At 46.8% G+C, this 18,544-nt stretch overlaps 1 protein-coding gene across 1 annotated transcript in view; it reads right to left on the bottom strand.

Annotated features, from left to right (window-relative positions):
* Positions 1 to 18,544, bottom strand: part of CRBN (cereblon) — a 45,363-nt gene that overhangs the window by 23,371 nt on the left and 3,448 nt on the right. Inside the window, exons 2-4 of the mRNA XM_068114137.2 lie at positions 16,841 to 16,998; positions 13,348 to 13,550; positions 13,087 to 13,254 (exon numbers count right to left, since the gene is read on the bottom strand). Of these exons, the coding sequence (XP_067970238.1) occupies positions 13,087 to 13,254; positions 13,348 to 13,550; positions 16,841 to 16,998 (529 nt within the window). The remainder of the gene's footprint in view (positions 1 to 13,086; positions 13,255 to 13,347; positions 13,551 to 16,840; positions 16,999 to 18,544) is intronic.

Raw genomic sequence — 18,544 nt, 5'->3', positions numbered from 1 at the left:
TCTGTCCAGAGCACATTGTTCCAGAAGTGCTGGTCTTTGCCTCGGTGTTCATTGGCAAACTTTAGTCTTGCCCTGATGTTCTTTCTGGACAGCAAAGGTTTCCTCCTAGCATACCTTCCATGCAGATCAAATTTGTGCAGCCTCTTTCTAATGATACACTCGTGCACTTTGACATCAACAATGGCAAGAGCTCCCCGTAGGTCCCGTGATGACAATCTAGGGTTCTTAGAGACTTCTTTCAGCATCTTGCTGTCTGCTCTGGGGCTGAACTTGCTGGGGCGGCCTGGCCTGAACAAGTTGGCAGTTGTTTGGAATCTTCTCCACTTGTAGATGATCTTCCGGACAGTCGAATGATCGATTTCAAATTGTTTGGAGATCTTTTTAAATCCCTTCCCAGACTCGTAGGCATCTATAACCTTCTTTCTGAAGGCCTCAGAGAGCTCTTTTGATCTAGGCATGGTGACGCCGCACACTTCAACAACAAAGAGCAAACCAAACTAAATGTCTGAGGTTTAAATAAGACAGGTTCCTCCAAGATCCTCTCTAACGATGTTCTAATCATTTACACCTGAGCTGGTGCACCTGATTCTAATTTTAGATATTTGAAGTAGTGATAAATGTAGGGGTGTACTTACTTTTTCCACATGTGAAATTTGCATTTATGTTTACTTAAATTATACAATGGACAACAAAATGTAAATGTTTCATGATATTTGTTATATTATATCACCTTTATCTCTCAATATTGTTGAAATGAAGATCAAATAGCTGTATGTTGAAATATGTTGAAAAAGTCAAAACTTTACATAGGGTGTACTTACGGTACTTTTTCACGTGACTGTATATAATTGCGCTACTACATCTCCAGTGGTGTCTATAATAGCAGACATGGAGTTTTCTTCCATTGAGGGAAGACCATCTCGTGATTAGGCCGTATCTATATCTATCTATATCTATATTGTTACGGTTTTTAGAACCTTCACTTTATAAAATAATAATTCTTGTAAATATCCCCCTTTGTAAAGGTTGCACCCTAGTTAGGCCATGTACAACACGTAGGACACCATAGATTCTTCTTTAGTTATTTCATTAGTATGTGTTTCAGGTAAGGATCTGTTTCCAATAGTTGAATCTGCGTTGCATTAATCAAATAACCTAGCCCTCTTCTCCAATTCCTATTCCATTCATATTGCGGCGTAAACTGCCCTCCACAACATATCGCGCTTCTCTGCTAGCTGCAGCGCCCGTCTCAAGACGACAATACGCACGCGGTCAAGTTGGAGAAGAAGGGAGGAGCGGCCAGGAACCTAGGCGTGGCCCCATCAACGCGTCACGAGGGGAGGTAACAATTAACCCTCGTGACCAATCCGGCCTGAAGCGTGTTCACCGGTAGGTAGAGCAAAGTGGACGTGGCTTAATACACGAAGCTTGCAATAAAAGCGCGAGCGCGAAGCCTTTTCACGCAGAGACCAGTGAGAGGATTCGGGAGATGAACGAGAGAGCAGATGCGGGGGAGATCGGCAGATGCGAGAGAACAGCGCAGAGGCGACGACTATAAGAACATTGCGCAGAGGTTCGTTTGGGACGATCGTTTTCGATACGAACTGCCGTGGTTTTGAGAGCGTTCGGCACGCTGTACGTACGCGCATTCCAGCCCCTCACGTTTGTAAGGTCTGGTCGCGCGTTAAGCTGCCAGCCATTCTTCGCCCGCGGACCCGGAGCCTGGACCACCCCATCGCCTGGAACCATCTGCCTGGACCTTCCTCCCCTACCAGCTACCATTCCGTGAGTCCGTTTGTATTGTCATGGGCGTGCTATATAAGAGTTTATAAGGTTGCTCAATGTCCTTTTGTTTCCTCTTCTTGTATATTCCCTTCTTTCGTTTCCTCTTTTAGATAGTGAATAAACCATATTTGTTTTTCCTTTACCCTTCTTATTCTTTGGCTTCCTCTCGTCCGATCGTCTTAGACTTTTCCCCATTGAGTACCTGTGGCACGATTTGGCCAACCTCTTTAAATCGGGTTTAGTCCCTTTGTTAACGGCTCGAGCTGCGGATTGCTAAACCGCTCGGCAATCTTCCATCTTGTCCGTGGTTCGAGTGGTACTTGTCTCCCTGTTTTGCGGAGGGATTGGTGAAGGTATTCGGGAGAACACCTTGACCAATAACCCTGATCAATCCCACCCCGCAAAAGAGCGTTACAAGTACCAGGACCAGAGACGGCCGGCTTAACAGGCCAAGGGGATTAACCCCCCCCCCCCCTTGCTAAGGGGAGTGCCGTCTCTGAGATCCATAGCAATTGGTGTCGAGGAGTTGGGATTTGGACCCGAACCAAATTTTTAATCCATCGAAAAAAATTGGTCAAAATTTGGAGCGGCCAAAATTTTTATTAACACCGAAATTAAATCATGCCATGGATGGTCAAGGCGGTCGGATGCCGGTAGGGGAGGTAGAAGAGGGGTTAGAGGCAACCCAGGACCCCAGGGAGGAGTTGAGAGAGAGGGAGGAAGAGAGCAATGAGGATGCGGTAGAGGGGGTTGCAGGCGCACAAGATGGCGGTGCCCCGCACGAGGTCGCGGCAGCACAAAACGGCGGCGCCGAGGAGGCCGAGCCCGCGGTGGCAGCTGGGGCCGCTGTGCCAATCGGGTTCGACTTCAGATTATTCCTGACCCAACTGGATGCAAAAATGGATAAAAGGAGGGGCGAAGCAAGGGGTACCAGTGACCAAATTGGGACGTTAGACAGCAAATTTGGGGGATTAGAAAACCAAATTGGGGGATTGAGGAAGAATATGGGAGAAATGAGGGCCGATAGAGAGGGAATGGAAAACAGAATCGGGGAGCAATTGGGAAACAAAGTGGGGGGATTAGGAAGCAAATTAGGGGGGCTAGCAAGCAAATTGGAGGGCATAAATGGCCAAGCCCGAGAAAGTAATGAGGGGCTAGCGAGGGACAAAGCCACATATGAGGCAGGGGAAGTTGAGAGGGAGGCTAACTGCAGGTTGAGCGAAGAGGACGGGGGGTACGCGACGAGGTAACACGTGTCGAGGAGCGTGGGAGCAGCGAGTTGGAGCAAGGCGCAGGTACTGGACCGGGGTAGAAATCGTGACCCGGGGTATGGGGGAGCTGGAGACCACCGAAGTAGAAAAGGAAATTTTAGTCGGACCAGCGGTCGTCGAGGGAAAGAAAAAAGAAATTAAGTCCGAATCAATCGAAGCAGTAGTGGAAATTGGAATTGGAGAGACCGCAGAGTTGAAAAGCACCAGCAGAAGGGAGAAATAGAGACTGTACAAAGTCCATGTTCACATCACGATGCTGTGCTTAACCCAAATGAAAGTTTGCAGGTGTTGGAGCGAAGAAGAAGAGGCGCCCAGGTGAGTCGTGCTGTATATTGTGCGGGGAGATTTTACAGGAGGATGTTTGGCGCAAAAATAATTTTCGCGCGCTTGGGATCGAGAAAGCACCCGGGCGTTGGTGGAGGGTCCCTTGTGAGTGGTGTGTGGAAATAGCACGCGTGTGAGGAAAAAGTGTGCGTCGAAGTGAGTGTTACAAAGTGTGGGAGTGATACCGAGTGCGAGTGAAAATGCACATCGGAGTGTACGTGTGACGAGAGTGACACGGAGAGTGAGATGGATGAGGAGCGGGTGCGAGAATGCACACCTGAGTTGGTGGTGAAGCGCGCGATTGGGTGTGCAAAAGAGTGCACACCCCTGGTTGTCACAGAGGATGTGACCGAGGAGTGGTCGCGAGGTGTGTTGATGAAGTGTGCGAACGACGAGTGTGTGCCAAGGTGTGTGATGATAGAGTGTGCGAGGAGAATGGGTGCGCGAGAGTGTGTGGTGAGCGTTACGAGTAGACCTGAGTATGGAGCGAAAGAGAACGCACGAGCAAGTGCAATAACGGAGTGTATGGAGACACCTGGATGTGTGAATAAGGAACGGAACGCGTGGTGTGAGCATGCAAGTGAAGCATCGACGTTAAACGGAGTAGCGGTTGGACCGACGTTTAACTGACGCGAGCTCTCGGTCCGTGCCGGGCTGTGTGTATTGCGGGAGCCGGCGGGGATCGGTGGAGCGTCGTGCACGATCCGCACCGGGCCCCACCCCGCACGGTCGAGTCCGGGCTTTGCCGGGCAAGGCGACCGGCCCGGTTCGAGGGAAGTTAGGAGGGATCGGAACGGCGCTCCTTGTGGTGGCGGCGTTCTACCCGGGCAAGGTTGGCCCACCGCGCGGGAGACAGAAGGGCCCCGCGCCGGGATGGTTCTTTGAACCTTGGCCCAACCAAACCTCCTCCCCTGAACCGAATGCCGGACGGACCAACCTGCAGGCGACCAAACCACTCGTATGCATTGCGCGGCTTTGCGAAGCCGAGCTTTGCAAATGTAATGACGCACCGAGGCTCGAAGTTTAATGGACTGTGATGGCGATAGTGATAGTGTAATTATTTGAAATTGATAGGGAATTGGCTTGGAATTACTCGTGATTCGAAATTGGGAATAGTGAATAGGATTGGCAATCATGATTGGCAAATTTGATGGGTAAAAATGATTGGCAGTAATGATTGGCAAATTTGATTGGCAAAAATTGGATGGGCAAAATTGATAGGGGGGAGATGCCCAATGCAGAGGGATGGCAAATCCACCATCCCTCCCATCATCCCAGGCACATGAGCTATAGTTTTATGGGGTTATGGCGGTAAAAACCAAGCCAGGGAGGGTTTGGATAATTGTATAGGGAAATAGCTGACCATAGGTAACGTTAGACTTAAGTAGCGACATGTACCTGTAGTAGGGGACGTAGGTAGATTAGTTGGATGATAACGACGTGGGAGCGCAATAGTATAAGGGGCGACTGGGAAGCGCGAGTTTCAGAAGGGGGTAGTCAGCTTAGACGATGCAGTGTGTGTGAAGGAGGTGATTGAGCAGCGTATTGTGAAAAGTGCGAGTTGAGTGTGTAGTATTGAACGAATGGTCCTGGAGGGAAGACGGGTGCAAGAGCCACCAGGTGTGTGTGAGCACAGGTGTGTAGGTGAAGTACAGGTGAATGGAGAATGGTTGAATGGAATAAATGGTCTGGAGTGAATTGAGCATATGGAGAATGGTTGTGTGAAATAGCTGGTATGGAATGTATGGAATATATGGAGTAAGGAATGGATGGTGTGGAGTGAGTAGTGTGGAATATGTGGAGTGGAGTGGTTGGTGCGAAACGAGTGAATGGGGAAGATGGACCCCTTTCACGAATACCCGGGAGGGTAGTTTAAGAGAAGGTAGAGGGTATAGGTAAATTGTGGTTGGATATTGGCATCTGTGGTGCGTGTGGTACAATGGTGTTTGGATGGGTGCATTAGTGAAGTGGAAATGGCTGGGCGTGTGGCCTGTTAGTGTGTGTGGTTAAATGGGCACTCCGCCACTGTGAGGATGTCGGCCAGGTGAGGCCGTGGGTGGGCTCTGGGAGCCAGTAGAGTTGTTCAGTGGGGCCCGAGGATCCGGAGGACGGACCCGGGTGGCCCATTGCCAGAGAGGGCACCAAGTGGGGAGAGCGCCAGAGGGCCTTCCCCAGGTAGATAGGTTAGGGTAAGGAGCAGGTAAGCTCGGAGGCAACTGCAGTGGCGGAGGTGTGCAGGTGAGTCTACCTGCTAGGGGAGCCACACGACTCAGCCCCGAAATTGTGCGAAGGCACAGGGAGTTGAATCGGGGGAGTGAGACCCCAAATTGGTGAGCACCACAGTTTGGTCAATGGGAGTTCGGTTTTTAGAACCGCATAGAGTAAAGTGGCCAATGGTTTGGCAGGGAAAGACCCCGGGTAGAGTAAAAGTGTTAAAGTCATTTAGAGGATAGTTAGGATTGAAATCTCCTCGCATCATCTACTTCCACTCACCTGAGGTGATGACAGGACTCCACACCAGGTGATTTGTGCAAATGTTTTGGGAATGTGAGACGCATCATGACGTGGGGGTGACATTGTGCTTGGTTGTTCCATCTCTTCCTCCTTATGAGGAATTTGAATCGATGGCCAATTTGATTAGAGGGATTGTGGACGAATTTGGAATTAGGGGAGATATGGGGAAGACGAGACAGTAGAGACGGAATTTGTAAATGTGTAGAGTTGTGTAAATATGGGGTAAGGGGCAGGGGTAGATTAGGTGACGGGGGGGGGTGACGTACGATAGGGACGAGCTTTCTCCGCTCGCTCCCATGCGTACCTCACCTCTGCATTGTCTTGTATTGATGTGTACCCTTGCGCCCTTGCACCCCGCTGACTCTGTTTTGTCCTCCTTCCCCACCTATGGACCGTGCTCTCTGGGCACTGAGGGGAAAGCGTGCAGGAGCCGCATTTGTGTGCCCGAGCCGCCGCTGCACAGCCTGCCTGAATCGATACACCACCTTATGGACCGCACGACTTGCGGCCTAGCACCACCATATGGACCACACGTTTCTGTGGCTAAACACCACACACTAATGGACCCCACGTGTTGGGGCCTGGCCCCTCTGCTGGGACCGGACATGATGGCCAGATAAGTTGGCTTGCGGACCACGGTGAGGTGGCCCCTTTTGCCCTACAGGTGGACGACCCTTAGTTGGCCCCTGTGGGCCATAAATAAAAATGGACGCGTTTTGTGTTTTTTTATTATTTGCAAATAGGCAGCAAGCCACAAGGACAACATCAGGAAGAAACATCGGCCAGCAGAGGGAGCAGTAAGAAGAACCGGACAACCGTTTTTGTTTTGTTTTTTGTTTTTAATGTGTGCAATGAGCACTGGATGGTGCTTTGTGTGGTTTTCTGGTGCTGATTGGTGCTTTGTGGTGCTCTTGTGCTCGGGGTGCAATGCAATATCAATTGTTCCGAAGGGTTCCGAAGGAGTTGAGACGGAAAAGGTACGAGTCGGTGAGAAGGCACGAGAGAGAGAGAGGTGATCCGGCGAGTCGGTCCGTGACGGCGACCACAATACAATCGTCAACTGGCATTGTCCGACCATGGGTGTGAAAACGAATACGTGGAGCTGACACCAGGCTGTTCGCCTCCAGCCCGGAGCGTGGACCTGGAGCGGACCCCTTGCCGTGCCCTGCCGAACCTTCCAGCCCTGTTGTCCCACCTGGACCTCCTCCTTCGTCCAGTGATTCCTGCCTGCTATTCCCTTTCGTGTGAGTCCGTGTTTGTTCTGTCTGGGTGTTGATAATTAAGACTGTTTTAAGGCTTGTCCTGTGTATCTGCTTTTTCTTCTGTATATTACTTTCGTTCCTCCTATTCTTTGGTTTTGTATATAATTAATAAATTCCACCTGTTCCTTCTTATTCTTTGGTTTCATTCTCATCCGATCGCTTTAGTCCCTTCTTTCGATTGAGTACCTGTGGCACGATTTGGCCAATGCTTTATAATCGGGTTTAGTCTCTTGATAACGGCTCGGACCGCGGATTGCTAAACCGCTCGGCAAATACCATCTTGTCCGTGGTTCGAGCGGTACTTGTCTCCCTGTTTTGTGGAGGGATTGGTGAAGGCATTCGGGAGAACTCCTTGACCAATAACCCTGATCAATCCCACCCCGCAAAAGAGCGTTACAAGTACCAGGACCAGAGACGGCCGGCTTAACAGGCCAAGGGGATTAACCCCCCCTTGCTAAAGGGAGTGCCGTCTCTGAGATCCGTAACTATATATACAACTCACAATAAGTTAGGGATATTGTGGGAGTGAGTTTATTTTTTTTATAGGGGTTAGGGTTAGGGTATTGAAATCAAGAATGCTGTGTTTTTTCACACTCATTAATAACCATAGAATTAGGACCAACAACTTTTTTCTACATAATTAATACACAAAATCAACCACACCAAAGAACCTGCCAATATCCCTAACTTATTGTGAGTCGTGTATATATATATATAGCAAAACAACAGGAGGGTAAGTCCATCTTCAGGATCCCCTCTGAAGGGTCAAAAATCAGGAACCCACCTCCCCCACCCCCCCCCCCCCCCCCCCACTCTCCCGACAGGAGAGTAAGGAATGAAATTTTTACAAATTAATTAAAAATGAAATACAGAAAAATATAACTTACATACATAAGTATTTAACCCTCTGAGTCAATACTTCATAGAAGCGTCTTTTGCAGTGATTACAGATTCGAGTCCTCTTGGCTATGTATGCATCAGCTTTGCACATCTGGCTTTGGGGAGTTTCTCCCATTCTTCCATGCAGATTTGCTCAAGCTCTGTCAAGTTGGATGGGGAGCATTGGTGAACAGCAAACTTCAAGTCTTTCCACAGATTCTCATTGGGATTCAAGTTTGGACTTTGGCTCAGTCACTCAAGGACTTTCACGTTCTTTCACTGGAGCCATTCCAGTGTTGATTTTGTCGCATGCTTGGGATCATTGTCCTGTTGGAACGTTGGAAAGGGTAAAATGACTTTAAAAATAAAAAAAAAGGACTGAAAGGACTGTCCCCTCTCTGCCACCTTCTCACCAACCTAAATAGATATTCTCCCCGCTCCCTTTTTCCCCGTTCTTCAAAGCAAGAGTCGGCCATGTGCCGAGCCCCAAAACTCCTTTTTTGGGGGGTCTCCATCAAGAATATATGAATGAATGAATGAATGATCGTTTTAAGGCCATTTTCCCCGCTAGAGCGGGGGTTAGCCTTGCGGGCCCCATGACAATCATGGTTCCCTGTTTGAGGCAATGTTTTTATGGCCGGATGCCCTTCCTGACGCCAACCCTTGGTCGCCTCTTACGATGCGCAGGGATACGGTATACCTATTCTAAACCGGGATACACACCGGGATCATTCATCCCAACAAGCTGGTACTCAATTTGCCGACCTCGGAAGGATGACAGGCTGAGTCAACCCCCCTGGCGTTAATTCAGCGATCGACCAGGATTCGAACCCAGGATCCGAGGATCCCAAGCCGGCACCCTAACCGCTAAGCCAACACCAGGCTAGGGGGTCTCCATCAAGGAAGTACTTTATTTCATCTTCATTGATTATTTGTGGGATATTCATTCATTTTATAATGTTCCCATATTCAAAAAGTGAGCATATTTTCACAATTTTAATTTTAAAGTTGCTATAAATCCATCCAAGTAGCAGATTATATTATTGAATAATTGCACCATTGTAGGGATTAAACGACCAATCATAACTTGCCTATTAGGCCAACAGAAAGCTTAGCCAATCACAATCTCTGTACTTGGCTTGGCATGTCTGCATATGCGCAGCTAGCTACAGGCTATGAGCCCAATAATCATGGAGTGCTGCATGCATGTACTTAATGGAGTTGCAGACAAAGTAATTTGCTTTTCAGACTCAAGCTGGAGGAGGTTTGTAATATGTGTTCATCAGTGGAACGAAGGATATTTGGCTATTTGACACCCTTATGGTCCCCTGCAGGAAAATAAATACACAGTGGGTTGATGCCAAGTTTTTCCATAGTCAAGGCCTTCGGTCCTGCGATCCTTGGCCTGACCACCTGCTGGAACATACAACTCCTCACCCTCCAGTGTTTGATAAAGGAGAACTGTGCAAACGACATGCCAGTCATCTCGTTGGATGACCTGCTGCCACATATCCGGACCAATTTGACAATATCGGCAACTTCCCAGGCCAGTATCACATTGTGGAAGACCCCAATGTGCCATGTGTAATACACACACCATGTCGATGCCCCATCCAGATGATAGATTAAGTAAAGTCAGAATTGGACATAATGCTGATACTGGGCATCATATGAAAGGTCGATGAGCCCACAGACTGGGTCAACAGTCTCACCTATATGTGGAAAGAAAACAGCAAACTTAAACTAAACCTTGACAGAAAAGACTTGAACCACGCCATCAAGAGATGCCAACACCATACTCCCATGCTCGAAAAGCAGACGCACGAGTTTGCAAGCTCAATGGTTTTCTCCAAGTTAGATGCCAAAAATGGGTACTGGTCAATCAGGCTTGATCATCCCTCCCAGCTGCTCACGACCTTCAACTCGACATATGGTCGTTACTGCTTCCAGTGGATGCTATTTGGACTTGTGATGTCCTCGGACATCTTACACGCAAAGATAGACCAAATTCTCGAGCAATGCCCAGGTGTCATCGGCATTGCAGATAATGTTGCTGTCTATAGAAAAACAGAACAATAACATGACTGAAACCTTCACCACTTTATCAGAACAGCTGCCAGATTCGGCCTGAAATTCAACAGTGACAAGTGCAGCATGAAAAAGCCACATATTCTGTTTTTTGGTCTCATATTTGACCAACAAGGTGCCCACCCAGACCAACGGAAAGGGAACGCGATCCAGAGCCTACTGGACCCGAAAAACCTATGTGAACTTCGCAAGGCACTTGGTATCATCACGTATATGAGCCACTACCAAAGCTGTCTGACCTCACAGCTCTCCTTCACGATCGGGTGAAATCAGAGCAACCAGAATGGACAGCCAGCCACAACCAGACTTTACAAAATGTCAAGGACACAATCTACCATTAGACCTGACTAACCTACTTCGACCCAAATAAATCTATGACACTACAAGTCGATGCCTCCACAAAAGGCCATTGGGCTTTCCTAATGCAAGACATCAAGCCCAAGTCAAAGAGCCTGGTCGAAGTGGAACAACGACATGCCAACATCGAGCATGAGATGATAGCCGTCGTGTTCAGGTGCGAACGCCTCCACACTTACCTATACAGTCACCCCATGTTGTGGAGAGTGCCCACAAGCCCTTGGAAATGACCAGATTGAAAAATCTGACTGCCACCCAACTCTGTCTGCAACAGATGCTACTGCGGCTCCAGGGGTATGACACACACATCAAGTAAAAAGCTGGCAAAGACATGCTCCTAGCTAATCGAGTCTTGCGTGCTGACACCGATGCAAGCACAAACAATCCAGCTCGATGTGAAAGTTCAGCACATTCAATTCAGCCATAAGAATATGCAGCAAATGCAGCAAGCCACAGACGTGAATGCCCTCCTAACATGCTCAGGAAAGTCATCATGACCGGGTGGCTGCAAAGGGACGAAGACCTGCCCAGCAAACTGAGGCCGTATTGGAATTATCCTGACGAGCTAAGTGTTTAAGACTGTGTCATGTGGAAGGAGGGGGGGGGGGGGGGGGTCGACTCTATCCCTGCCTCCCTGCCAGTTTACAAAATGAAATCTTCAGGAAGCTTCATGAGAGCCAATTCGGTATCCTCAAAACCAAGCTCAGGGCACAAAATTGCATGTTCTGGCCCGAGGTGAATGGGGACATTGAAAACTGAATTGGCTCCTGCCACATCTGCCAGACCCATCAACATTGGCAATCTCAGATAACCATTGATCCCACACGAAATCCCGACCAAGCCATGGCTGCAGACCTATTCCACCTAGATTGACATGACGACATCCTGCTCGCCGATGTGTACTCCAGGTTTCTTCCTTCCTTCCAACAGGGGTGACTATATTAATGATGTAATTGGTATTCGGCTGCTGGTATTTTCAGAGCATGGCAATCCAGAGCAACAATGGAGGCCCTTTTAGTAGCCACGCCTTTACAAAATTTGCTGAGGACTGGAGCTTCAACTGACATACCTCAAGCCCCCACTAACCTCAATCAAATGGCGTCATAAAATGTCAGGTGCAAACCATAAAAAATACTTTATACAAAACAAGGCTCATGGCCCTCCTCATTTTGAAGACTCCACCCATTGACAGCCACATTGCTTCGCCTGCTGATCTACCGAATCGGAGAAAAATGAAATCCAACCTGCCTAGCAAAGTGACAATCTTGGCACCGAATCGTGACACAACCGTAAAGGCACTTTAATGTCGCCAAGCATCCAAGAAAGACTACTTTGATTGCCGGGCCGGTACCGATATCAGACCACTTTAACCTGGCCAACAAGTTGGGGTTGTTGAGGTGGCTGCGTGTTCCTGCACTTGGGAACCAGAAATTGTGTCCAGCACCGCTCAGAGCCCAAACCGTATGAAGTGGTCACGGAAGGAAACAGGAAACATCCTGGGGCGAAATTGAGGACACATCCGACCTTCTCCACAGACCCAACAAAGGCAGCCAGAGCTCGAGATGCTACAGAATACCTTCTGTTGACCATGCCACTGCCAAGGGACAACAGGCTGCTGATGAAGAACCACCATCATCCCCACATCATGCTACTGGCATCCCAAACTCAGATCGGTCATACGGTCAGACGCCCTCTGTGAGACTGGACATCTGATCCGTAGTGGTCTAGTTCAGTGGTTCTTAACCTTTTTCTGAACAGGCAATAAAAAATAAACCACCAATTGGGAATTACATAATTAATGGTCTTTACTGTCTATACTTCAGCATGAATATTGCGAAAGCATCAAAGAAAGTAGCCAAGAAGATATTGAATTGGTTTGGTCATGTGATGAGGAGAGAGAGAGATACAGTATGTGGTGAGGCGAATGATGGAGATGGTATTGTCGGGAAGAAGGAGAAAAGGAAGGCCGAAAACCAGATGGAAGGGTGCAGTGGTGAGAGATTTAGAAGTCATGGGATTGGAAGAATAGGTGATCGACAGGAGGAGATGGAGAAGAGTGATCAACCATCATTGTGGTGACTCCACGTAAAAATGGGAAAAGCCAAAAGAAAAAGAAAGAAAGAAGATAGCCATGTAATTGTTGGAAAGAAATGAAAAAAAAAAAGAAGCTTGTGCTGTACTTGCATCATTGCCTCCATCACTATCAGCCAAAATTGGGATAGAAGAACGCTTTTGATTTGCCATTACTACGAGTGCCGTAACGTGGATGAAAAAAGACGGATTGCAAAACTCGGACTGGATCTGACCAAAAGTTATGGATGAATTATGACAAAGCTTGGTGGATGAGTTGGGTAGGTGCCAAGAAGAAGCCGATTAGCTGATTTTGAAGCCGATTTTGGTTCAGGTCCGAATGCAGATCTAGCCCAACAGTGGGATATAACGTAAACTGTTCAGCCTGACAAATGTATGCGCTCTACCGACTGCCTTGCAAGTTCATACTTAAACTATAATATGCACAAAATATATTTATTGTAGTACCTCCTCATGGCTATTCATCTCGGAAGAAATGCAAGCCTTCCAAATAAAAGCAAAAGCCAACAACCCACCCGTCAACTTGCATACGTAGATCCAGAACGGTGAACCTTTGTCGGCCAATGGCCTTGAGTTTTGCTGTCTCTATGCCATGCACAGACTCCACACTGCACTGCACGATCTCGGCCGTTGTCCCAAATGCTGGAGTCGCCTGGCCATTATCACCAGCAGCCCAACTCGGGCTACACAACAGATGGAGATTGTAATCAGAAAAAAATTGTACTGAAATGGGTGCACAGTATCATTGCAAGACAAAAACAGTATCCTTAACACACCCTTCTGCAAGTACGCCAAATGTACGATCTTTGGCGACAAGCCCGCGAATCATGGTCACCTCCCGAGGCCGGAAGAGGTGTAGGGGGAGGGTCTGGCCTGGAACGAGCAGCAGCAACGTGTCACAAAGCACAGGGAGACTTTGTATGCTTCCCTCATCAAGCATCGTTCGTCCGCTGAACTCCTCAAGGTCTGTTCCCAGATACTGGTCAAAATAAAGAAAGGAGAAAAAAAATTCCTTCAAGCTTAGCAATTGTAACCAATCAAATCGCTGCTGATCAAGGTGTTAAACCGCTTAAACAATGAGAATAAACAAGTGCAGTAACCACCACTTAATCAGGACTTGGATAAAATGGAACCTCACTTAAATGGGACAAGTGTCTAGTGTCTAGGAAAGAGTCCATCCACACATTATGTTTACCTGTTAAAACAGAAGCAACCTAGGTTAATCAACTGACTGAAAAGTCTGTTTTGTCACATCATACGCCATTATCACACAATTCCATGTCACATGATGGAGGGCCTTATGCAGACGGACATTATGCCATGGGACGACAACGCAGAGCGCATTATTTGCTTTGGCAAAGTCAAATTGCTTTCAGCATAAGTCATATGCGGCATGGCTACTTAAAATAAATGCCTAGACTTAACTTCGTCACAGAAAGTTGTTGTTGTTGTATAGCCTCAGACAGTTCTCTTGAACAAGCCCGTGGCATGGAGACAGCCGACTGATCTCCCAGGAGTGACCCAGAGATCCCCCACTTTCTTGGGCAGTGTACCCCCTCGCCTTCAAGAAGTCAGGGCCATGACAGAGTTAGAGAGAGAGTTAGAGAGAGAGTTAGAGAGAGTTAGAGAGAGTTAGACAGAGTTAGAGTTAGAGTTAGAGTTGGAGTTGGAGTTGGAGTGAGAGAGAGAGAGAGAGAGCGAGGAAAAAAGCGACAGAGACAAGAGGGAAAGGGCCAGAGCATGGGGACCGATTGGCACTCTGACCATGACAGCGCTGCACTGACGAATCCGGGTAGCAGGGAAGAATCGGGAAGATTTGTCCCCCGACTATTGTTGGAGGTGGGGGGGGGGGGGGGAGGTTGAGGGGTCAAGGCGTCCCTGATAGTTGTCACAGAAAGTTGAATTTTTTACTAGTCTCGAGTTACCTAGCGATTCCAACATCTGCTGCTAAAACGTTTGGAGTATCTACGTCTCAAGTGTCCTGAATGGTGCAGGCCATGATCTGCATCCTTTCCAAATTAAACAGCTTGAGGAGAAAGCGAGGTAGTTGGCTGCTGCACAAGGGTCTGATTTAACCCCTCAGAAGGCTGGCTACGCCATTGGAATGTCTAACCCAACACTTTCAATACTGATGATACTGGTCTTTATTTCCAGGGCTTTCCGGGTAAGAGCCATTGCCTCAAGGAAAATGAACTTCCTCGTGGCAAGGCGGCAAAAGAGTGGATCACCATGTTGATTTGCGCAAACATCGGCAAAACTGGAAAAAGCATATGAAACTCGTAGCTCTTATACGAGCCTAAACAATGAATCCAAAAAAAGATGGAAACGAAGAGGTTGCCACTTCTCGTCATTTGGAAGAGTAAGAGGCACAGGTATTTTTCACCAAGCTCCCTGTCTGGTATCGCTCCATCAAAAATGCTTGGATGACTGGGGACATCTTTCAGAAGTGGCTTTGGGAGTGAGAGGGAAATATCAAAACTACAATTTGCCGAATATACCTAATGGTGGACAATTGCATTGCCCATCCTCATGATGTTCACCTAACCAAGATAGAAGTGAAGTTTCTACATGTGTACGAGCGCAAATGTCAGTGTATTGGCCACATCGGTTTAATCGAGATATTGTACCAACTCCAGAGGCTTCCCAATTAAGCAGGGGCTATTGTGTTTTATTTTCTGGCAGGAGCGAATGACGCATATAGCAGAAGGGCGAGTCCTCACTTGAATGGGAGAAAGTCTGAATAGCAATTGCAGAAAGAACACGGAAGCTATGCCGAGTGCCAAGAAGCGATAAGCAAAGCAAACAGACTTTCAAGACAGAATAGCTGGTCCAAATGAAGAAGTGTGAACATTGTATTCGAGTCTAGTTTGGCTGTATTTAATATTGTGTTCAGGGCCAGTGGGATAGCTTAGTGGTATGCACAATCACTTCTGAGTTGTCTAACTTGGGTTCAAATCTTGATCCAGCTATAAGCTGTCATATTGTTTTTTCGCAGGTAGAGCGAGGCATCAGTGTGTGCGCCGTCCGTCAGAAGGACGTTAAGGCAGAGGAGCCCACTGCCAGCACAGGTAGTTTGCAGATGATAAAAATATCGCAAGGTGTCCTTTCCAAATAGTTGGTGAGTTTTCCACAGCATCCTCAGTGAATTACGAGTCCTTGCGACAACTGACTGCTGCAAAGGCAATGGCAAACCACGGAGAATAACCCTTGCCACAAGAGACTGCATCAGGAGCACCGGCGCTCTGTAAAGCACATGGTACATGGGAATGGGAATTCTCTCGGGGATCTGCAGTTTTCACAGGATGGCCTCGTTCTCAGCCTGAAATAAGCAGCACTCGTGCCCACAGCACCTTCTATTTAGCTCGAGGTTTCCAAGTCATGTGACATAAGAAGAAGAGAATGCGTTATCTATCTATAATTCCATTAATCTCTGTGTGTATGTGTGTATGTGTGTTTGTATGTGTGTTTGTATGTTTGTATGTATGTGTGTAATTCCACTAATCTCTGTATGTGTGTTTGTTTGTTTTTTGTTTGTTTGTCTGTGACCGCTGTTTCTCGACAACCACGGGTCCGATATACTTTAAACTTGCCAGGTATATTGCTGGGGACCCGAGGATGTGCCTTTTCAAGGTTTCATATTAATCGGACAATTACTTACCGAGCTATGTCCAAAAAACGATTCAACCAATCAGAGAGCAGCGAGCTATCGCGTGTGCCGAACGTGGCGAACACACTCTGCCTCGGACGGCACATTTGAGAGCGTATTCATTTATTTCACGTTGGAAAACTATGTTGCCGTTAAACTATGTTTTAAAACTAATTAAAACTACTATCTATAATTCCACGGGTCCGATAAAAAACACCGTACTCGCAAGCCGTTCGCTTTGGACCAAACCATTTCATGTAAATAGAGGGGGGGGATTGTCACCGTACTCGCAAGCCGTTCGCTTTGGACCAAACCATTTCATGTAAATAGAGGGGGGGGATATAATTTTAGATATATATATAGTACGGGCATGCCCTAGTTATAAGCAATGCTTGATAGAAATTCAAAATACCTTCTGCTCTTTGCTTCAAATAAAATTGCAATGTTTGACGTCAAGAACACTATCAAAGGACCAAAGCGACGACACTCAGAATGCATATCTGGTCCAGTTCCACCGCATGCACCTCTGAAGTGTTGACTGGGTAAGCCAAGTGTTTTCTACGCCCAGTGCTCTGGTACAGAGGAAATGAGAGGAAGTGAGAGATCGCTGAATATTTACGTACAGCATGAGAAGCGGGTAACGTAGAATCAAAGCTGAAGTTTGATGCCGATTTCACGGCATCTCCACCTGACGCCATCTCACGTTCCTCTTCTTCTTCCTCCGCCTCATCATCAACATAATCATCATCATCATCATCATCTTCAACATGGTAACCGAAACCTGCGCTTCCCAATTGAGATGCAAATGCAACATTACACAAGTTATGCTTCTTGCCAATGCAGGACAGAGAATGAAACTTAGGTACAGAAAAGTTGCACATTCCATTTAAAACAATTCAACTTCATATTCGTTACCAAGATCAGATTGGGATATAAATTTAACTTCTCCTTGCCTTTACGTACTTTATAGACAGTGTTTAATCGACAGTGACACTGCAACGAATGGGGATGAAAACGGTGCAAATGCACCGTGCAAAACTTAAAGCAATCAGAGATTGCACACCCTCGCCAGGACGCATTTTAGTAGTTTTAAGGCTTTTGAGTTAAAACAAATATGGCGGCTGAACCACATGACCGATGACGTCATCATTATTTTTTCCCCCCACCAATTTATCCCTTGATGACGCTCAAGAAATTTCATCTTGATCGGATGAAGTTTTGTACTTGTCTAATTATGACATCATAATGGAGGCACCTACATCATCATTAGCATATGTTATTCCCCATGGAGAGTTCTTTACAATGAGCCATGTCTCAATCTTTTCTTTGCAGCGCTTTTGGAGATATAGAGGTGCAAACTTTTTTGGTTTTCCAAGATGGCACCCGTACCACGTGACCTATGACGTCATAATTATCATAAAAAATTCTACAGGAGGAGGTGCACCTATGGTGAAAACTTCCTGTCAATCGGACCAACAGTTGCAGAGAAAATCATATTTCTTCTGTGTGGACAAACAGACGTTTGAAGTTTGAAGACAGAAATATATAGGACAGATGAAAAATCATTCATGGAGTGACACTTGACAAAACAGTAAAAGTAGAATGCCACTCAGTAGAGAATACTTTTTACCTCAAAAATAATTTGTGGTTGAATTCAGTGACCTGATATGCAAATCGTCTTCAAAGTTTAAGTTAATCTGAGAAAATTGACAATTTTAGAAATTTGGCCTGTGTTGGTTGACCTTTGGACCTATATTGACCTCAAAAATAGTTGGTGGTTGAATTCAGTTAGCCGATTATGTATATCCTTTTCAAATTTCAAGTCAATCGGATGGAAATTGAGGATTTTAGAAATTTGAAAAAAGTGGTTGACCTTTGGCCTATGTTGACCTTTTGACCCCAAAAACATATAGGATTTTGTCGGACCACGAACTCCACCATTTGGTACAGTTTCGTGAAGATCGGTTTAAAATTGTGTCCTGTAGGCAAGAATAAGTGAGCGGACAGACAAACACACACAAACCAGAGTGATCAACATACTTGCAAAAAAAAATAAAAAATTTGCCAAGTAACAAACGGACTCAAATGCAATACCCTCTCCTCTGGCGAGGGCAACAAATTGTTCACCATTGTGTATGCTTTTGAAAAATCCTGTGCAGTATATACCAGATTGTATTTTGGTGTCATGGGTCCAAATGATTGCACAGGGGGCAGCTTGATCAATAAACAGGTGTCAAGAACATCACAATCCACGTTCCGTCAGGTTTCAACATCTCCAAACACAATAATAAGAACCCTCGATTCCATGAGGTTGGGCTGCAGAATCA

Source organism: Myxine glutinosa, chromosome 4 (genome assembly GCF_964187855.1).
Source record: "Myxine glutinosa chromosome 4, kmMyxGlut1.1, whole genome shotgun sequence".
Lineage (NCBI taxonomy): Eukaryota > Metazoa > Chordata > Myxini > Myxiniformes > Myxinidae > Myxine > Myxine glutinosa.
This window is presented reverse-complemented; position numbering and strand designations above follow the sequence as displayed.